The sequence below is a fragment of the Symphodus melops genome (genome assembly GCF_947650265.1).
Source record: "Symphodus melops genome assembly, chromosome: 21".
Classification (NCBI taxonomy): Eukaryota; Metazoa; Chordata; class Actinopteri; order Labriformes; family Labridae; genus Symphodus; species Symphodus melops.
Window position 1 is genome coordinate 11,290,150 of NC_136711.1, and position 21,885 is coordinate 11,312,034.

At 40.8% G+C, this 21,885-nt stretch overlaps 1 protein-coding gene across 1 annotated transcript in view; it reads right to left on the minus strand.

Moving 5' to 3' along the window:
* Positions 1 to 21,205, minus strand: part of lrp2b (low density lipoprotein receptor-related protein 2b) — a 39,836-nt gene extending 18,631 nt beyond the window's left edge. Inside the window, exons 1-40 of the mRNA XM_079372583.1 lie at positions 21,138 to 21,205; positions 20,154 to 20,264; positions 19,907 to 20,029; positions 19,194 to 19,310; positions 18,891 to 19,001; positions 17,931 to 18,047; positions 17,258 to 17,374; positions 16,874 to 17,017; positions 16,224 to 16,340; positions 15,787 to 15,915; positions 14,797 to 14,966; positions 14,399 to 14,622; positions 13,667 to 13,873; positions 13,215 to 13,417; positions 12,968 to 13,108; positions 12,450 to 12,659; positions 12,098 to 12,290; positions 11,752 to 11,877; positions 11,523 to 11,653; positions 10,736 to 10,873; positions 10,317 to 10,598; positions 9,971 to 10,213; positions 9,721 to 9,843; positions 8,906 to 9,022; positions 8,369 to 8,746; positions 7,881 to 8,129; positions 7,464 to 7,672; positions 7,146 to 7,330; positions 6,798 to 7,026; positions 6,200 to 6,377; positions 5,802 to 5,930; positions 5,505 to 5,671; positions 5,251 to 5,394; positions 4,875 to 4,984; positions 4,310 to 4,487; positions 3,929 to 4,142; positions 2,647 to 2,883; positions 2,356 to 2,544; positions 1,742 to 2,214; positions 43 to 490 (exon numbers count right to left, since the gene is read on the minus strand). Coding sequence (XP_079228709.1) covers positions 43 to 490; positions 1,742 to 2,214; positions 2,356 to 2,544; positions 2,647 to 2,883; positions 3,929 to 4,142; positions 4,310 to 4,487; positions 4,875 to 4,984; positions 5,251 to 5,394; positions 5,505 to 5,671; positions 5,802 to 5,930; positions 6,200 to 6,377; positions 6,798 to 7,026; positions 7,146 to 7,330; positions 7,464 to 7,672; positions 7,881 to 8,129; positions 8,369 to 8,746; positions 8,906 to 9,022; positions 9,721 to 9,843; positions 9,971 to 10,213; positions 10,317 to 10,598; positions 10,736 to 10,873; positions 11,523 to 11,653; positions 11,752 to 11,877; positions 12,098 to 12,290; positions 12,450 to 12,659; positions 12,968 to 13,108; positions 13,215 to 13,417; positions 13,667 to 13,873; positions 14,399 to 14,622; positions 14,797 to 14,966; positions 15,787 to 15,915; positions 16,224 to 16,340; positions 16,874 to 17,017; positions 17,258 to 17,374; positions 17,931 to 18,047; positions 18,891 to 19,001; positions 19,194 to 19,310; positions 19,907 to 20,029; positions 20,154 to 20,264; positions 21,138 to 21,204 — 7,378 coding nt within the window. The 5' untranslated portion in view covers position 21,205. The remainder of the gene's footprint in view (positions 1 to 42; positions 491 to 1,741; positions 2,215 to 2,355; positions 2,545 to 2,646; positions 2,884 to 3,928; positions 4,143 to 4,309; positions 4,488 to 4,874; positions 4,985 to 5,250; positions 5,395 to 5,504; positions 5,672 to 5,801; positions 5,931 to 6,199; positions 6,378 to 6,797; positions 7,027 to 7,145; positions 7,331 to 7,463; positions 7,673 to 7,880; positions 8,130 to 8,368; positions 8,747 to 8,905; positions 9,023 to 9,720; positions 9,844 to 9,970; positions 10,214 to 10,316; positions 10,599 to 10,735; positions 10,874 to 11,522; positions 11,654 to 11,751; positions 11,878 to 12,097; positions 12,291 to 12,449; positions 12,660 to 12,967; positions 13,109 to 13,214; positions 13,418 to 13,666; positions 13,874 to 14,398; positions 14,623 to 14,796; positions 14,967 to 15,786; positions 15,916 to 16,223; positions 16,341 to 16,873; positions 17,018 to 17,257; positions 17,375 to 17,930; positions 18,048 to 18,890; positions 19,002 to 19,193; positions 19,311 to 19,906; positions 20,030 to 20,153; positions 20,265 to 21,137) is intronic.
* Between the last annotated feature and the right edge of the window lie 680 nt (positions 21,206 to 21,885).

Genomic DNA, 21,885 nt, shown 5'->3' on the forward strand with positions numbered 1-21,885 from the left:
AGGGCCAAAAGAACAAAAAGAAACAATTGAGGTTAATCTCACTTGCGGCAATCACGACAGGCGGGCTTGTGATGGATGTCGTGCTGACGTAGCCAATTTTGCTCCGACCAATCCCCATGTACTGGGTGAAGAAAATCCGTCTGTCTTTGAAGTCGTAATCCAAAGCCACCACGTTGTAGCCGAGTGTCACAGCTGGCAGCGGGGTGCTGTGATCTGTGGGGTCGAGTCTCATGCTGACCAGCTGGTAGTCCGTGGTGAAAATGAGGAACTCATCCTGGCCGTAACCACAAGTTACCCCGTTGCTGAGGAGAGAGCCGTGCGCACAGCCACATTTTGGTTGCTCCTGGCCTGCGATGGCGAAGCAGAACTGCTGGCAGCGCCCGTTATCCTCCTGACAAGGGTTAAAGCCCACCTGATTGGCTGACGTAGGCTGGACATGAGCGTCAAAGACTGTGACATCCATCAGCCCGTCAAGATTGTCTCGAATGACCTGGTACCAAAGAAAAGAAAAGAAGCACATACAGAACAGGATCACTCATTGAGTATTTTCCTTTGTGAATCTTTTTACATACTTTTTGTCTGGACCCGACAATACCAGGGCCCCTGCAGGGAGTCCACAGCAGCATCATTACACTTTTGTGTCTTCATATTCATTTTATTGGCGTCCCAGTCTGTGATTTCACATTGCATTATGGCACTGCATAACAAGATGAGTACAAAACAGCAGGGGCTTCCCATATTTACACACACAAACACACACACACACACACACACGCACTCACTACAACCAGGTCTATGTTACTACCTACCATGTTGACGCAGAGGTGGGACAGGTTGGTCTCATCATCACATCTTCATCACATTTATATTGAAAGCGTGAATTTTCAGGGGCATAAATATCGCATCATGAGCTGTGTTTGTGTTCGCTTCGCTCGAGTGTCCAGTGGATCATGGATTTCAAGCTGAAATGTACAAGAAACTGAGGCTACAACAAAAGGCCTATTTCCTTTATCAAATAAAAAGCTAATTAGGGTTTTCTGTTTTATCAAATTTCCAAAAAGTATCCATTTTATGATCTGTATTATTTATTTTCTTTTTGAGCAGCAGTCTACAAATCTGATCGGGGTAATATGTGAAAAAAAAATCCAACCCTGCCTGCAATTCTCCACCTAAATATAATTTGCCATTTTCCACTGTTAACTGATGTTGCACCTGCTAAATTGCATTGATGCTTAGTGCTCGTGACCGTCCTCCAGCCATCTGTTTCTCTCCATTCTCTAATGGAGGCTTTATGTTTCATCTCTACTCTCGACCAAAGAAAGATTACTTTCTCATTGGACTGAAAAGCTTATTGTCAGTGAGTCATTGCACTAAACCAAGGTCAGATGAGACAGTGAAGCTGAAGCCATTACTCAATTACTAATTGAAGGCATATTTCTTTCAAAAGTGGCAAACGTTGTTTTTGTGTAGCTTCATAAATGGGAGTATTTTGTGTTTTTTTTCTGGGTTTTATATCTTTGCTTATTAAATATTTGTGGGATTTGGGCAGCATATTTATCATTTACAACATGTTCTGAATACAGACACTGTGGAACTATGACTGTTTACAGGTCGTTGAACCATGTTCGATGAAATGTATGTAAACCCTGTAATCTTTGTAACAAACCCTGCAGAAATCATTTAGTCCTGTATTTATATGGATGTGTCACATGAGAGCTCCAACTGTGAAAAGGACTCTCACCTCAGGCTGGTCAGAATTGTTTGGGTCCTTGCTGGCCTGGAAGAGCTTCCCGAGCTTGTTATCCACCCACAGCATGTATCTTCCAAATATAGCCATGCCCATAGGAGACGGATACCGGCTCCCATACCGGATGATCTGCCTCTGTGTGCCGTCTGGAGCCATCCTGGAGATCATATCCAGCACATCATCGGTCCAGTAGAGAAAATCGTTGGTATAATCGATAGTGAGGCCACGAGGGGATGCAAGGCTTCCTGATGCCAACACAGTGCGGTTGGTGCCATCCAGCAGGGCACGTTCAATCTTGGGCGTTTGGCCACCATCAGTCCAGAAGAGATATCGAAGCTTGGGGCTGACGGCCACGTCACGGGGCTGGTCCTCAGTGGACTTGAGGAGAATCATTCTGTAGGTGGTGTTGATGGCAAGAACCTCCAGGAAGGTCTCACTCTCAAAGGCATTAGTGAAGTATAAGTTACCTAAGGAGTGAATAAAAGGATGTGAAAGACAAGAAAGCGGATCTTTAATTATTTCAGGGAAGCCATTATCCTGTGATCTCATTTTTAGGTAAGATGTTGAATCAATGCTGATAAAAAATGATTGACAGATTGACTCCACACCTGCAATCCAGTCTACAGCGAAGCCCTGAATGCCTCTTCTCCCAACACCTGTGTTGATGATACGGCTGTAGTACCCTCCATCTGTTTTGGCCCTGAAGATGCCCTTGTACGAGGAGGAGGTGCTGTTGTCAGTCCAGTACACAAAGCCTGATGGGATATGGAGGTCCAATTTTCCCTTATAAGTGGAAGCTGGAAGAGATCAAAGAAGAAGTTGATATTTTCAGTAAATAATGTGGAGAAAGGCTGCTCAACATTCACATTACGATCATGAATAGTATGGAGCCTACATACATCCCCCGACAGGCACCATAGCCTCGGAGTGGTCTGAGCTGTTTATGTGGAAGCCGCGGATGTACTTGGGAGTGGAGATGATTGCATAGGACTCAAACTGTTCACAGCGGGTGCCGTCTTGAGAAGGTTGAAAACCTGTGGTGCAAGCACACGTCTTCTGATTGTCGGGTTTGGGCAGGCAGAGGTGGGGACAGCCCCCGTTGTTGGAGCTGCAGGCATTGGTGGTCCCTGCTGAGTCTGACGAAAGACAGAAACAGAGTTATGGAGGTGATCAAGACTGGATGATATGAGCCTCGCTCTCCCTGAAATCACACTGGACTGAGTGAATCAAAGGAAGCACACACACTGAAATATCAACACTTTATGATCCGTCTCTGTGTAATGTTATATAAATGTATTTTAAAAGACTGAATTGTCTTTATAGTTGTACAGCTGATCTCTGTGGTGCATGAATGCAAAACTTTTCTTTTCACGAGGACTCATCACACCATGATGATACATTTTCAATAGATCCTGTGCCAGCCTATTGAGCCACTAACATGTACAAGTAGCAGCATTTTTCTCAACATTTTTCTAGCTGAATCTTGTCACTTAGCGCCTCAGATAAACATTTTTTGTTATGCAGTCCCGACTGTGGGAAAGTTTTTCCTCAGATTTTTAACTGACTCTCTGAGGGTTGAAGAAAAAGATCTTTGTGTTATTGTTGTGCATGTTAAATGGAAAAAATGTCTGCTTTAATTAGGAAGAAATAGTGAAGCAATGCCAGGAGGCAAGAGCTTTCATTTTTGTCTTATCTCCTGAACCATTAGAAAACCTACACAAAAAACGTTTAAATTACCTACATTTCTGTCTTAATTTCTCTTGTTTTATGTCAAGATTTTTATCATTGGGATGCTTTTTTTTATATATTTAAAATTGCACTGTTATGCAAAGATGTTCATCACTGAGCATTCAAAGGTTTTAATTCCTCTTTTCATAACAATGGTTGAAATTAGCTTTTTAGCATCGATGAGATGTAACCATGGGAACATTTTCAAAAAGTTGCAGATGATTTTTTTTTTCTTTTCTGAAAAAGGATAAAAGGAGGGAAGACAGCCTATTCACCACAAAAGCTTAATTCAAATAATGAAAAACAAGTGGTGCTTAGTCCTGCCGTTTGCTGTCCTTGAACACCTACTCGCTTACTCACTGGCAGTAATTACCTGCTGCATAATGTAAAAGTCTGAGTGAAAACAAAACAAAGCTCAAGGACAGAAAATCTCTGAAAAAAGACTCCACATACTGTCTCTGGCGTGCACTTTGAGGGCACGCAGCCCAGACATGCTGCTCCTCATCAAGACCATATTGGCACCGTTTTCCTTGTCCACCCTCTCAATGACCTCGTAGTCCACATCAGTATAGTAGAGGTGGTTCTGGTGGATTGTCAGCCCCCATGGGTGGGACAGGCCACTCACAACTGTCACCCGGCTTACTCCATCCATGGTGCCACTTTCAATCTGGGGGAATAAGAGAGAGGAAGAGTTCAATCAGAACCTGGAAGAAAAAAAACTATCAGAAAGTTATTTAGGTGGATTTAACGTATTGTTTATTTTACTTTGATAAGTATTTAAAGGACAAAGACAAACAAATATATATTGATTATTGATATTTATCCAGTACGTACCAGCCCTGAGCCCGCCACGCCCCAGTACAGTTTCCTGGTAGAAATGTCAGCAGTGATGTAGCCTATGTTAGCCAGGTTGCCGGTGTACAGGTTCCTCAGGTTTCCTCCATCCATGTCAGCGCTGCCAACCTTCGGAGGAACTCCATTGTCGGACCCCTTGTCTGTCCAAAACAGTTTGCTGTGAAAGGACAGTGAATCATTTGCATAAATGAATTGTATTGGTGTAAAACTGTTTATTGGTAAAAATGCTTCTGTCCAAACAAGGATCATTTATGAGCACACAAATCTTCCTGTGTAGCATTAAACTGTTCATTAGTTTTAGTAGGGTTCTTATATAATTTGCAATTACATGGTAGTTCTTTAAACAGTTAAACAACGGTGTTTTTGTCAACCAACTTATATCTGTTTGCTAATTAAAAACAGAGATCGGGATGAGCGTTCGATCAATATTTACAGCAGTACACAGAAATAGGCTATTTATTGGTTTCCCATGTGACTCATTTTAAGTAGCACAACAATAAAACTTCATTGTTTTTTTTCTTTCAGCCAAGAGAAAATGCTTTACCCTCGAGCGGGATCCACAGTTATTCCAAAAGGCTCTCCGGCCCCCTCTGGTTTACCGTTGGAGGTGATGAGGGTCTTTCTGTAGTGCTGGTTTCCGTCCACACGGATAACCTAGGTCCAGTGTAATGTTTGATTAAGTGAAGATGCGTGATGACAACACAACCAAAGAAAATACATGATATATTTGACAAAATGCACTGACAAAAACATGCAGGTAAAGTTTAAGAACATCTATGATGAAATAAGAATTACAAACAAAGAAAACAACATTTAACACTTAAAGAAAATTCATATGAACTCAGATTCACAAAAGTTTACCTTCAGTTTTATGTATGTATTTAGTCTATTCATCTGAGGCTAGCCTTAGCTGTGCTTACCTCTATGGATTTACCAGTTGGATTGGTGTAGTACATTATCCGGCTAATCCAATCAAAAGCCAGACCAGACGGGGAGCCCATGAAAGCAGCTGGAGCAAACTCAGACCTGTTGGTACCACTCGTTTTCACTTGCCATATAGACCCCTGATGTTCAAGCAAAATTAGAGACCATGCGTCACAACGAGCGTCAATGAACGTAATGAACATGATCATAAAACACTGCTTCGAAGGTTTAACTTCAGGCCTCCACTCACACTGCTTTGCACCCAATACACCAGCTGCTCTTGGTCATCGAAGTCAATATCCCTCCCCTGGCTGATGCCAGACACAGGGGCCATTGCATTGTTGGAAGGGTCAGCAGGGTCCAGAGGAATGCCAAAAATCACTGAGTTCCTTACCACCATCATGAAAGGAGTCTCATCTAGAATAAAGGTTCACAGGATCATAAACAGGTTACTGACTTATTTGCCAGAATTCCATTGAGTTTTATGTGCTCGAGCTTTTAACATGTTTGACTTCTGTGAATACAGGTGTGTAGAATAGATTCAGACCTTTGATACATGTGCGCTTGTCGGCATCCAGCTTCCAGCCAGACTGACAGTGGCAGGTGTAATACCGAGGCCTCAGACCTGCCAGCAGGCACAGCTGAGTGCACAGGTGCTCCCTGCAGGGGTTTATAGCTAAACACAAAACCAAAGTGCAGTTTTGTTACCCTCATCACACTTGATATGAAACAATGTGTTAGCATAGCGACCATTTTCTGCAGCCATCTTTTTATAATATCTCAGACAACATTTGTCATTCATATGGTGAATTCTAAAATGTTCAGTTTAAACTGTCACTGATTACACACAATGCATGCATTTGCTTGACTAAAATTCCATCAGCGTACAACACTGATATCTTCAGAAAACCACACATGTACAAGTAACATTTGCCGTGAAAGGACCTGCTGGCTGTTTGATGGGATGGTCCATCACGATGCCCATGGGCTGGTACACATTGTTCATCAGAGTGGTGATGTTGCCTCCGTGGAACTTGTTGGTCTTCATCACCTTGCTGGTGTAGCGCTCCGACCAGTAGATGCTGTCCTCGAAGATGGTCATACCGTGTGGGTGCTGGAGAACCTGGGGTTTTCAAGTGAGCGTGTTTAGGTTTTTTATAATTTAAAATCCAAAGAAAGGTTATATCTTAAGCTAAGATGTGTATTTTAGGTCCATTTTCATGTCTTATATATACACACTTACACCCATTGCTATCAATATACTCCCTCTAACTCACCAAGTATCCCTGTTACAAGGCAGGGGGAGTTAAACAATCTCTCAAATCTTGTATTTTTCATTAAGATCCATGACAGGGAAACTAATTTAGCATAAACAAGACTTTGGACAGGAGTTAAAATTCCCTTAATCTGCAAATGTGAGTAATGATTCTGATACATCCTGTGACACTTCTATCAGCCTTTGCTGTATTCTTCATTTCCAGTTTGTGTTCATCACCGCCTCTTTGTTTTGAAAAAAATAACCGAATCATCAAACCAAACCTACCATGTCACTTGCCATGACCTGATGGCGGTTGTTGCCCTCATAGTCACAGTAGTCTATATATTTGAGGTAGGCATCAGCAAAGTAGACCCTGCGCGTGGCGTAGTCCAGGGCCAGGCCGTTTGGCCAGTAGACCTTAGTGCTGACGATGACTTTTCTCACTTTGCCGTCCATGTCTGCCCGTTCAATCCGGGGGTTCTGACCCCAGTCGGACCAAAACATCAGGTTGGTGCTTGGAGGAAGAACGAGAAGATCGTCAACAGGTTTGTTTTAAAGAGAATGTTGCAAGACGTAACAAATAAACCCATTGTAATATCTGATTTGAAGACCCTAATCAATATCTCAACTCACTAGTTACGAGGGTCCAACACCAGTCCACGTGGGCTGGTTACGTTCTTGGAGAGGAGAACTTTCCGAAAGCGACCATCCAGCGTTGAGACCTCGATGTTCTCCATGACAGAGTCGGTCCAGTAAAGGTTCCGCCCCACCCAGTCCACAGCTATACTCTCTGGTACCATCAGTCCAGAGGAGAACACCTGGAGACACAGCTCAGTTTACTTCATGTTGTTGTTTGTGTACCTGAACAGCCTTTACAAATGTAACCTTTCACATTCTATGAACAGTGGTTGAAATATTTTTGCTATAATGCATCCGCGGTCGTTCTCTTACTTCTCGTCTGTCAGTGCCATTCTGAAAGGAGCTCCATATCTTCTTCTGCGACGAATCAGCCCAGTAGATTCTGGAAGTTATGCGATCAAAGTCTACGGTCACGATACTTGAACCGCTGATCACCGGACGAATTTGTGGTGGTTTTGTGTTGATGCGGTTGGCCATGATCTGGCTACGCTTGGAAACCAGGAGCACAGCTGCTAGTTGGTCTACGGGCAGAAAAAAAAACAAACACCTTGTTTCCGGCTTACATCCCCATAAAAATGAGTGATCACACTTAATCTTACAAAATCTGTCTACAGAAGTCATTCTTTTCTTCTTTCTTTTTGTATCACAAAGTAAAATGACTACATACATCCAATAAAGAACACCAAGAATATTTTGGAAAAAGCTATTTCTACATATTCATATTCTTACCTGTAGCTTTGCACGTGCGCCTGTCAGGCTCCAGGACATAACCATGCGTGCAGTAACACCGGAAGGTTCCCCTCTCGTTGAAGCACTGCTGGCTGCAGAATCCCGGGATCAGACACTCGTTGATGTCTTCACAGGTCTTCGAGTCGTTGAGGAGCTGATATCCGGCCGGACAGATGCACTGAGCGCCGAACGGTCCTTGGATGCAGGCGAAACTGCAGCCTCCGTTGTTCAGCACACAGTCATCCTGGTCTATAAGATATTTAATGACAGCTTGTTCATATTGTCATGCTGTATCGCACTCAACTTTTTAGTTTGTCATTATTCTCTTACAGCATACTTTCTGCAGTCCTTTATGGGGTTTTTGAGACTTTTACAACAATGAAAGAGTGCTTGTTATGTGTATTGTGTTGCAGTAAGTTTACTCCATTTGATTTGCTTTTTAGGTTCAACCTTTTCAATAAAACATACAGGACATTTTTAAAACTCACTGCAGAGAGGTGACTCATCCGCTCCATTGGGGCAGTCCCTCTGGCCGTTACACACTTTGTCAAGGTCGATGCACACCTGGTCAGTGGGGCAGAGCCACTGTCCAGACGGACAACTGAATGGAGGGGTGGGACAGTCCTGCTCATCACTATTGTCCCTGCAATCGTTGTCGCCGTCACATACCCAGCTCGTGGGGATGCACATCTTGTTGGTGCACTGGAAGTAGTTCGACCTGCAGGTTACAGGAGCGCAGGAGTTGTGTTCATCGGACCCGTCCTCACAGTCTGGATGTCCGTCACACTCCCACTCGTCTGGTATGCAGAAGCCGTCGGTCTGGCACTGGAACTCGTCGTCGTGGCAGAGGCCTGGACCTCGAGTGGCTGGAGGGGCCACAGACATGATGGATGGATGGATGGATGAATGGATGGATAGAATTTTTACATCAGTACGGACAAAATTGACATTGTATCTTTAATTGATGACTATAAAATAATGATTAGATGATATATGTTTTTTTGAACGCTGTGTTTGGTGCTTACGACAGTCTCGTTCATCAGAATGGTCCCTGCAGTCAAACACGCCGTCACACTGGTATCTAGTACTGACACACTGGTCGCCACTGGCACAGGCAAACTCATAAGAGGCGCAGTGAAACTCTTGTGGCAAAAAAAAAAGAAAAAAATATCAGTTAGAGGTAAAATACATGCACGCAGAAACAAATGAAACGGCATGCTACTGCAACTAAGGTATTTCATGTACAAAAATTGTCTTTTTGACTCAATAAGGAGGTTTTCTCATCTTAATTAATATTAAACAGAAATTTGTCAACTTTGAAGTGGTAACCTGAAAATAAATACAAAGATACGTCTATTCAAAAATGGAGGGAAAAAAAAGCTCTATGGCAGAAGGCTCAAGGTTCCTTCTCTCTGTAACTTTAGGCTGACTTAAAGTTAGCTTGAGAAAGCATTTACAGTAAGTCGACCGCTATGGATGGGCTCTAAGTCTGCTTCAGAAATCAGCAGGTGAAGTCATGAGACAACATTCGTTTATATACAGTCTTTGCTATTAGTGCAATTTCTAGCAAAGAAAAAAAATATTATTGTAATTGTTTTATTGTAAGCCATATTCACCTCAAGATTACCAAGCAAATAATGATGTCTTAACTGTTTGTAATTTTTTAAATAGCTGCCCATACAGCAGGCAAAAAAGATCAATCTCTTATGTCAAGAAATTAAATGAGCTCTGTATTGTATTACAACAGGGAAAAAACAGGTCTTATGAAGGATAAAAAATTACAGAAATAGGCTAGTTTTGTTCTTTAGTTATTTCAGTGTGAAGTTCCAGTGATTCCTACCACAGTTTGCCTCATCTGATCCATCCAGGCAGTCCTGGTCTCCATCACAGATGTAGGAGCTGTGGATGCAGCGGTGGTTGGGACACAGGTAGTAGTTTGGAGGGCACGTAGTGATGGTTGAATCTGTCAATCACAGATCCAGCCCTTTTTATTAGTGACAGTAAATCACATTTTTAAAAAAAACATGAATTTTTGGAGTATATCTAAGTGAGGTGACTGAGCTGAAAGGGGACGCACACGTCATACTTACTGCAGTTGTGTTCGTCAGAGCCGTCGCCGCAGTCGTTGTCCCCGTCACACAGCCATGTGGTAGAGATGCACCTGGAGTTGTCGCAGGTGAAGTAATTTGCGGCACAGGTGTTAGGCGGGCGGCGTGTGGGGCAGTTCACTTCGTCGGACCCGTCGCCGCAGTCGTCCATGCCGTCGCAGCGCCAACTGGTCAGGATGCAGCGTTTGTTGTCGCAGGTGAACGCCCGAGGAGAGCAGGTCGCTCCTAGTTAATGCACACGAGGAAGGGAGAGGGAGGAATAAAAGGATTTGCTCAACAAAGTCACCTTCCACCTCGTGTCAAACACACATTTCGTTCACATGTTCACCTGTATCGGTGCAGTTGGACTCATCAGTCTGATCCACGCAATCAACAATCCCATCACAGCGGTAGGAGTTTGGTCTGCAGCGGCCTTCGTCACACTCGAAGGAAAAGTCTCCACAGATGTTGCCAGGTGGAGGGGTAACCGAGTCATCTTTGATGCAGTCCATGTTATTGGAATCGAGTTTCATGCCGTACGGACAGCCACACACTCGATTGAAAGATGGAGTGGGAAAACAGAAGTGGCTGCAGTGGCCATTGGGCACAGCATTGCATCGGCTAGTAAATGCTATCAGGAGGATAGAAAAGAAGCAGTTAGTGTGTTTCTGAGTTATTTATTGGTTTAAAAAATGCTTAGCTATCACTCCGACACTGCAAGTTGTAATAGGCGACATCTATTTGCAGCCTCCCTGTGAGTAGACTTACTGCTGTGGAGGTCAGCTGTGTAGGCCTTGAGATTCATAATGCCGTTGATTCCTTTTCTGATCATGATGTTTCCTCCTCCGTCCCTCTTCCTCATCTCAAATATGCCTCTGATCCTTGTGTCAGCCACATACAGAAAGTCTAAAAACATGACAGAGACAGTTCAGCCTCAATATTAGACCGAAAAACAGAAAAAGGAGCTGATCAATGTGTATGGTGTGCAACAGTTAAATGTGCGCAAGGAAAAAAAGGTCAAGAAAAAGAAACGTGAGAAAATCTATGCAAGGTAAAGGAATTCAAGTGCACAGGCTTTTAAAATATTCTTCATGAGTTAACAAGAACAAAGAAACAAAGGTACTACACACAGCTGGATTCTTTTAGCAAAAAAAAAATAATGTAGGAAAGTGCATCAATTTAGTTAACTCGGTTTAAAGGAAATGTAATTATTTTCTTTGGTAAACTTCTGACTCCTTCAGTCGTTTGCCATGAACCACGAGCAGGGTTATTACAAACTGGAGGATGCAAAGGCAGGTACCTTGCCTGTTTTTGAAATATCGCAGTCCACAAGTCGTGTAGTAATTGTCTTTGTAAATGTGTACTAACTTGGTCAGGTCTCCCTTTAATGACCTGTTGTACTGTAAAGCACTGTCTATTACATAGAGCTTTTATTTCACTCACTTTGGTTCATATGAAACTGTGTTTGTGATTGTGTTCAAGGTGATCATGAACGTAAATAGTGCACAGTGTGATTGTATAGATGAGAGGTGAAATGAGAGAGCATGAAACCCACCTGAATACACTGTCAGAGAGTATGGTTGGGTGATCTGGCCAATGTTAGAAAATGTCTTTCTGTCATATCCTTCAAAGTCAATGTGACCAATCTGGTCCAACTGGGAGTCTACCCAGTACAGCCGGTCCATCCTGATAAGGACCAATGACAAAGATAAGAAAGAACATACGTGTTTCTAGTCTTTTTTATGACGTTGAAGTTGTCAACGTTTGTTGCTTCTTGTTCTTACACATAATCAACAGCAAGTCCATAAGGCCACCCCAGTGTTGTGTTGACCAGAGGAACAGCATTGCTGCCATCGGTGAATCCTCTCATGATGACCGCAGGCCGGTACCAGTCAGACCAAAACAAGTAACTGTGGATCAACAATGAATGAAACACACAGAAGCACAGATCTGTTCAGTGTAGGTCAAATGTATCAGTCTGTACATACCAGTTATTAAGACCAGTTTGAAAACTATTACTAAAAACTATCAATTTATGTCACATCTGCACGGACATTATAGGACTGTGAAACCGTTGAATTTGCTGTTTTTACTCTCTGGTATTTAAATCTGCTCAATCTGAGCACTCACCCAGCACCGGGGCTCACTGCAATTCCTTTCGGGTTTCTCAGTCCTGTCACTATGTCCCGTCTGGACTTGTCTGTGACTCGGAAGGCCACCACCGACTTGTAGGTGCTTGTGGTCCAGAACAAGACTTTGGAGGTCCAGTCATAAGCCATGGCGTCAACCGTTCCCACTCTGTAGCCTGACAAAATCTGTTGGACTGAGAGTGCATAGAAAGGTTTGTAACACAGAGATAAAGCCATGCCAACTTCATTCAGTTCAACATTTTTACCAACAAACGTACTAAAAACATGTATTTTTTCAGCATCTTTTCGTCTGCACATGATCGCGCTATACTACTAACGTGATGAAGACTCACCAGTGCCGTTGAGGTTGGACTTGTAGAGTAGGCCTCTGGACCTGTCGTTGTAGAAAATTGCTTCCTCGTTGCCATCAAACTCCACAGCAGAGCCGGAGAAAGACGTCGCGAGCCCTGAGAGAGGCAGAGTGACGTCCTCCTGGAAGGATATATTCAGTGGAATTCCTCGAACCCCCAGAGAGGTCGCCAGCAGCAGGTAGTCCTTCAGCTCTGTTCAAACAGTAGTGGTTAAAATACTTCCTGAACACCCTCCCCCCGTGACCACAGGGGAAGGTGTTCAGTGCTGTGCGCTAAAAAGACTCCTCTCAATGCAAACTGAAGGTTTTATATCCTAACTGAATATTTTATGTGAAAATGAGCCGACAGAAAGGTAACACATAATCCCTCCATCACTAATGTGTCAAACAACCAAATAGGGTCAAATACAACATTATCAAGGAATAAACTGTATGAATAAAATGTTACATAAATATATAAATAAAGAAAATGAGGTGAGCCCTCAAACGATGAAAACTCACTAAAGCAGCTACGATCATCAGAATGCAAGTCGTAACCATGACGACACTTGCATCGGTAGCCCAAACCATCGTTTTCTGAGCGGTGAGTCAAGACACAAATCTGATGACAACCTCCGTTGTGTCTGCCGCAAGGGTTCATCACTGACGGGACATGATAGAGGAGATACAGAAAAGACAAGACTGTTGCACTTTCTTGTAAAAAATAAAAATGATCTTTCTGAGCGGGCGCCTCTGGAAGTCTCCTTACCGACAGGTTGTAGGACTGGATGTGAGATGACAACATGGCCCGGTCGCTTGGCTGTACGATAGAGGAGCGCCGGGTTGCTGCCATTAAAGCGGTTGGCTCTAATCACACCCATCTTGGTCCAGTCAGTGAAGAATACATGGTTTTCGAACACAGCAATTCCGAAAGGATGTGGCGCCTGGGTCCCACCATTAAGAACTATTTTCCTGTTTATTATCAACACTTCAGTAAAGGTATCAAGAACAGCACAACATGGAAGCCTTGTGTTTTCTGATAGGATTTGGAGATGTTTTGATACACTTTAGCAAGTTCCCGTCTGATACATTAAAAAATGTACTTTTATTAAACAGCTGTATGCTACTCACTCTGTTAGGATGTAATATGATTGCAATCGTTGTTTTAATGAATAATAATGAATAAGAAATATTCAAAGCCTGACCACATCTTCATCTTACCTGTCTAAACCATTGTAGGTGACAGTCTCCACTGTGTCGAAGTGGCTGTCAGACCAGTAGACCCTCTGTGTGACGATATCAAGAGTGATTCCTGTCGGAATGCCAAGTCTGCTCTTTACCAGCTCATGACGATTGCTGCCGTCCATGAAGGCCCGTTCAAGCTTCATCTGCTCACTCCCAACGCCCATGTCGGTGAAAAACATGTAGCTGCAAACAGACAGACAGAAACAATAAGTCAAAAGATGCTGGGTCAGGTCGACACTTTTGGTAGAATTGATCTTCAGAAAAGATAAAAATATAATTTTTTTTTTAAGTAAAAGTTACATAATGTTTATGTTTATATATAATCTCTGAGTTTGTTATTATCATAGCTGTTGTTAATTAGTTATTCTTCTCGCATGCATTGCTTCTGATTTTTTGATTACCATTTTAATTGTCTTAGACTTTCAGGGCTGCTGTGAATATCCCAATTAACTATTTGTTACCATAAATGAAATCTAACTTTAGGCCAGATTTCCATCTGCCAACATATCGCATAGTTTTTGTTTTTACCATTTTTAAGATCTGAAATATTACAGAATTTGGTTGAAACTGCACATATTCTTACATACTTTATACAGACAAAGTTACATGCAGACAGTTGTCATCTCAATCAGATAATATCAACTGCGTCCCACACAGGGATGGCTAATTCTTTACAACTGTTCACATCGTTTAAACAGTCAAACCCACCCCACTGTTGGATCCAGGACCAGCCCATGAGGAGTCTGCAGGTTTTCAGCCACCAGTGTGACCCGATTGCCTCCATCTAAATCGCACATGTCAATGCGCTCCACCATGGCTTCGAGGACATACAGTTTGAAGTTTATCCAGTCCACTGCCAGGTTCTGGACATTGTGCACCGCAGTAGTCAGTACCTCCTTAATGTTATCCCCGTTGAAGTTTGCAGAGTAAACCTGGAAAAAGAATGAGTTTTAAAACGGACTTCCTTCCTGATTAAATTGACACTTTTAAATCTTTGGGGAAAAAAAGCACATTAGACACCTTTGCTTTTCTTCTAGGTGGTAAAGTGAAACAAACCGTCCCCATAAATGACTCCAATCGTCCAATGATCAATGATCCTGACTAACCTTTTTTGTATATGTGTCACTCCAGAAGACTATATCGCTGTGCAGGAGGTACGCAACCCCGACAGAATAACCTCTTCCCTGCGACGGCACTAGAGTTCTGACAAAACGCCCGTGAATGTCACCAATCATCACATCTCCACCATTTGTGAAAATGAGCTGAGGCAATCCACCTGGAAAAAAAACACACAAAGCAGAACGCTGAATTTCATAGAGTTCAAGTTACATTAACTTGATTGAATATTCCCCCCTTTGAGTTTTTAGTATTTTACAGTGTTATAGACTCAAACCCATAAAGACTCATTTAGTCCCTTTACCACTGAAAAACAAACACGAGGGGACTTAAAACCATACACCTGTTGCACCTGATCTTTGCTCTCAATCTAAGCTTCTTTTTTCTTCTTCTAATTAAAAAACACAAATACTGGACTACGAGTGTGTTGTGTTGGCCCAGTTTGTTCTAATTTGCAGCTGTAACATGACATGGTAAAAATTCAAAGTGTGGCACGACTAAAGTATGAATCTTTGAAAAAAAAAAAAAAAAGAACACTGTGGCTCAGTAGTAGAGTCGGTCTTCTCTCAACCGGAAGATCCCGGATTGGACAGTCACATGTTGAACTCTCCTTGGGCAAGACACTGACCCCCGAATTACTCCCACAGCTACTTCAGCGTTGTATGAAATATGTGCTAATGGTTTAGTTTTACTGATGGGGACTTTACGTAGCAGTCTCTACTATCAGTGTATGAATGTGGAGTAAATAGGTGAATGTGCCATGCAGTGTAAAAGTGATTGTGAAAATAAATAAATATTTATAAAATGTTTCTCTGATAAATTTGGTTAATAATCTCTTCCTTAGAGCAACATACCAGAATCTTCACACTCAGTTTAATGTTGTGAGTCTTTATTTATGTCATAGGCATCTTTGAATAACCCTTTTAGATTATGGGGCATAATGTCCATATTGCATGAAGCTACTGTGTGACTCTTTATACCTGACACATTGGCTTTGCAGACATGACCCTGCTCCAGGAAGTATCCATTAGTACAGCTACAGTGATGTGTCCCGGGACGATCTTCACACAGTTGGTCACAGATCCCCCAAATCTGACAGTCATCGAAGTCTGGATGATGAAAAGGAAGTCACTGTTTATATTTAAGAGCAAATAACGAAGGGGCTGTACGATTGTTTTAATTTTCAATCAGAGTGCCATGAACTATAACTCGCGATTGAAGACTTTCCGAAACATTGGAAAAACAAGTAGTTTTCTTACAAAGTTGCTTTCTGATAAATCGCTTTCTACAGTTTGTATTTAAAGGAGCAATCAGGGACTTTCTATGCTTTCAACAGCTGTTTTTTTTTTTTTTTTTTTAAAGCATTGCCACACGTAAGGTTGGATTTTTACAGAAACAAATATGTATTGTCACTCACCTACACAGGTACGACTATCATTGGCTATGATGAAACCATCTGGGCAGTAGCAAGCACCTCCCTGAGGGGAAGAATGGCAGAGGTACTCACAGCTCAAGCTGGAGCACCGATCCAGGCCTGTGAGTAAAAAACAAACAAACATATAAATCAACATGCAGGGTACATTTGGGTTTTGTCATCTTCACAGTGTTTTCTGATAAATCCTCTATGCGAGTAATTAAGAAGCTTTACAGCAATGATTCAGTCCTTCTGGAGGCCATCAGTGCTCAGAAACTCCTTAACAAGCTTAATCTTAAACTAGGTTTGTGTGAAGGCAGTGATAAAAAAAAAAGGTTAACAGGATCGTATCTGTCCCAACAGCTGATTTCTGAGAAACATTTACACACTATAAAATATAAAACTCTAGCAACTACATTTATAGCCGTGTTCTGCATGTGACCTGATCCCTCTCACAGAGGAAACATTCAATCCATTATACTTGAATTAAGTTCAGCATTTCCCTGTGAGAAAGCTGAACTGCTTTGAATATAAATGTAACAACGAGAAAAAAGAACCCACCGTTGTTAGTATTGAGTGGTTCATTTGGGGCTCATATGCATAGGTTTCTCTTGAAAATGTAGATAATTACAGGTAACGTATTTGTCACTTACTGCATGTTTGCTGTGCAGTGGAGTTGGTCTCATCTGTTCCTCCGGGGCAGTCAGGTTTTCCATCGCACACTTTGTTGACGGGTATACATAATGTGGAGCCAGGGCATCCCCACTCCCCAGGGTAACAGCCTCGTGAGTCACTATCTAAAAAACAAAGAATGAACTTTAACCTGAACTACTGAGGAGTGGATTTTAAAACCCAGTGAAAAATGTCACCTTGACATTGCATCGAAATCGTGCCCAAGCCAATCCATATATATCTTCATGTTAACATATTAGAATGACAACCCTCTACTGTATGGATAGTATATAAAACTAAAACCGTTGTCAAATCTTATAAATATATGTTTATTCTCTACTTCTTCAACAAATAGATTGTCTTACCACATCCCCTCTCATCGCTGTAGTCCCCACAGTCATTAAACTGGTCGCACACCCAGCGCTGAGGAATACAACGACCACTGGAGCATGTGAACTCACTGCCGCTGCAGCTTTGGTAAACTAACAAATGCAAACATACAACAATGTTTATCTTGGTTTCTGCACACAATTTGACAATCCTCTATGATTGTTTTATGACAATAAAGCATATGGCAGAACGTACATCATTTAAAAAGATAACACAGGTAAATAAGGTATAACAAGAATAATGATCCTTTACAAAATGTGACTACAAGAATGACTGCACTTCCAACATTCCCAACATTTGACATGTAAAGTATTTAATGGTTTTTGGTTCATTGCCAGATTACCAAAATCTAAACTTAATCCTACTCAACAGAAATAACCACCCACTGTTACTGAAAACGCAAATGTATTGTTTATGTTTATTTTTATGCTAGTCTACTGCCAAAGTTTAAAGACTGTTATCTGGCTTTAAAATAAACAGTGTGAATACTGAATATCAACAATTAAATACATTTTGCATTAGTGATACTGAAATTCTATTTACAAGATAACACTGTCAGCCTAATGTGTTAGAGGGTGGACATATAAGTACTAAAATCACAAGATAAATCAGCCTCATGGATGAACGTGTCAGTGTTGCCTTCCTTACCACAGCCTTGTTCATCACTGCTGTCCCCACAGTCATCGTAGTGGTCACACACAAAGGAGTGTGGAACACAGTAACCATTGGTGCACTCAAACTGGTGAATGGGACAATGCTGTGTGGCTGAAAATACAACACAAGTAACTGGTGTTTAAAACAACTGGTTCAAAAACAGTTTCTAGGTAGCCTAGACTCAGAACAAAGCAAGTATTATAAGTTAAAATTTTACGTAGCAAAACAGGAAATAGTTTATAATAGACTTTATATTCGTAACGATACTATTGCTGAGTTGAAGACAGTAGGCTATTCATAATTTGCAGTTTGTTTGCAAATGCCAGGAAAGAAAACAGGGCCGTATTGAGTAAAATATGTTCAACTTCAGTGTTAGCCTCTAGCATTGAGGCTAAAACAAGGCCAACTTTAGCAAATGACGTGGATACACCGCGGATATCACTTAATATTACTAACAGCTCCGCTATCACAGGTCTAACATGTTAGTGAATGTCTCTTTTAAAACGTAAATGTTTATTCTACTGCTCAAAAACTGCTTTTTATGACGTTAGCTGAGATAAAACCACATAAAGATGGCGAGCAGAGTGTCATAAGTATCGTCAAGCCTCATTAAGTATCATAGGCCTACAGTAATACTAATAATGCTGATACTACTACTACCAATTGTATAATAATGATAGTAATTATAATAATATAATTCATAATCACTAAAAATAATTATAATCCATATATATATGTTTATGATGATTAAAATGGTAATATAGGTTGCAGCAAAGGATTTGATGGAGCGCATCTCACCATAATTTTATATATAATGGTCTATCAGTCAAAAAAATCAAACATTTACTACTGATCCCACTATATAAAAAATACTATTTTGCATAGGAAATTATAATGACAAACCAAACACCAGGTTTCAGTTTTTCAAATTAAATACTGGTCATGTCAACTTACTGCAATTAAATTCATCAGAGCCATCTCTGCAGTTCTGTAGCCCATTACAGTGCTGGGAATTGTTGTAACAGGCCCCATTGGCACACGTCTTCTCAGTGCACTGTGGATAATCTGCAAAAAATTCAAAGCTCACTTTGTCAAGTAGAAGTAGGCCTATAATACATTTTCAGATGACAAAGCAAATAAAATGATCATCATCAAACCCTGCTATTATTACAGAAAATAGAAGTAAAGTACAGATTTATATATTAGACTGACATCTTTAAGTAATCTTTCAAATCTTTGTAAATGAAAAACTCTTACTGCAGTTGTTCTCATCAGAGTTGTCCACGCAGTCTTTCACATGGTCACATCTGTATTTGCCGGTGATACACTGACCCTCCTGACAAGTGAACTGGTCTGGGCTGCAGGTCCGTCCACCTGAACCAAGAGCCATTTTAGAGGGATTTGTTTCAATGTGATATGGCTTTATTGGGCATACCCCTTGTAATATGAAATGTGCCAGAAGGGCATCATTTTAAACCAGCAAAGGATTAAGTGACTTCTTGTTATGTTTTGATCATACTGTGTTAGACTTTTACATTTATTTTTTTTCCCCCATTTACATTCAGAAAGAAATTGTAAATAACACTATAACTATAGGATTAAAATTCATCTGTTTTCTGCAGAAAAGAAAAAAGAAAAGATTAATTTCTTAACGTTTGGTGTAATGGTTTTAATGATTTCGAATAGATAATGCGATGCATTTTTAAATGGAACAAGTTTCTTGTTCCGTTTAAAAATGATGCGTTTTATACAATGATTATGGGGCCATCTTGTGGTTTAACTCTCTTTCTGAATATAAATAATGAGCAGCTGATAAACAAATAATGAAATGCCAAACACTTTGAGTGAATTTCCATGATAAATTAATTGAGATTTTACAAATCATCTGAATTATTCACGGACAGGTCAAGATGTTTGAGTGTATAACATTTCCCTGAAGACAATTGTTTCATATGTTTTAGTCTGCGTACCACAGGTTCTTTGTTCATCTGAGCCATCTTCGCAGTCGTTCTCTCCATCGCAGACAAATCCCGAAGAGATGCATTCACCGCTCGTCACGCACTTAAATTCTTGCGAGGTGCATTGTTGAGGTGCTGCCACAAAGAGAAACACATTGAGTTTCCACATTACAAAAGTGCTTTTGGCTCTATTTTCGGACTTACACAAACCCCATGTAACTACTGTGGTGACTGCCCTGTGATTGGTTGTAATACTCACGACAGTTCAGCTCATCTGAGTCATCTGTGCAGTCTTTAGTCCCATCACATCTCCAAGCTATGTCGATGCATTGTCCGCTTGTGCACTGAAACTCTGTACTACCACAACTTCCTGCCAAAAACAAAAACAAAAGACGGAATGATAGATTATAATTTATATCAGCATTAATCTTTTAGGGACTTTGATTTGGTTCAAAATGTATTGTTTTAGTCCAAGAGGCCAAAGTGGTTTAAATTACTCCCAGGTGGGGGTGAGGGCACTTAAACATGTTAGATGTCCATGTAATTGAAAATAAAGTGTATTTTACGGTTTCCTTGACAAATGAGTTACTTTGTTTATGACACCTGAGTGACACTCTCTGCGTAACATTTGACCCCTAAGACATGTGATTTGGCCATTAAACGTCTTCTTCACCTTGAAATTACAGTCATTCTTATGACCTTCGAGGATACAACCCTTCACTGGCAATGTATGCCTGAATCAGCAGACAGGGATCTGCGTTGTAGTTATGGATCATCTTTCTGCATCCATAACTACATTTAGACTATGACTTAACATGTTCAAAAACTGAGTGAAGGTATTGTAAATGTAATGTTTCTAAAACAGTGGTAATAAGCACTTACTTTTGGCACAATAAATATTTACATTTCATGCTGTGCACACTTTTTTTTAAATCAAATAGATCCATTTTCAGGGATTGCTTAATTCTTTTAAAATGTACACCATTGGAATTATTTATTTAGAAAGAGTGTCAAACTAATTGCCACATTTGCATGAACCCTTATTTTATATCTCTGTATAAGATATATATGGTTGTTATTTAAACCTTTAAAGTCCATATAGAGTTTGAAATAGCACTATGAGGGCTCAAAAACACATTATTTTTGTCTTTTTACTTTTATTCCACTCTCAATATGTAGTTCGATAAAGTTTAAAGTAAAGGAAAAATCATGTTTTGATGTAAAATAAAGAAAAAGCACATACCTTGAGTAAGTTGAATCCCGTGAGATAGCAGTAGAAGACATAGAAGGTGAAGACCGTTAAGGCCCATAATTAATTTGGGTGTTAGTTTGACAAATTTTGTACGCTCATGCTAAATCTGAGCCTGCTTCAAATCCAAATGAGCTCTCGGACAGACACACACTGACTTTGGGATTGAGATGTATGACCATTAAGAAACCAGCAGACCAACAATGTGACAGAGAGTATTACAGCTTTTTATGGCTCGCTCCTTTACATAAAACTCATCTAAGATTAACTTTCACCTTTTGCTATGTTGTCCACATCAGCAAGAAAAAGTAACTCCTCATTTCTGTGTAACAGTGTTGGAAGATCAAACTGCTTTTCTCTGAAACCGGAAATTACAAAGACAATATTGTTTTCTTTATTTGTCTGGATTCCAGACACATTACAACAAAACTATCCTGCATTTTTTGTTTGATAAGCTGAAGAGAAACTACACTGAGAATATACAGTATATTTATACTTACACTGAAATGCAATCATGCAAATGTTCCACCAGTCTGCCCTTTAAAGACTATTTAGATACCCTACGACCCAAATGTGTTATTGTTTTAAGCTTTACAAACATTTAGCTTGAATTGACAGTAAATTAATTGCAACCAAATACAATATTACTGCACTTTAAGCATTTTAAGAAGCGCATGGATTCATCTTTGGTTTGCCTCAACATGCATTGTTTTAGTTTTAAAGGTCATCCACAACTGCTACA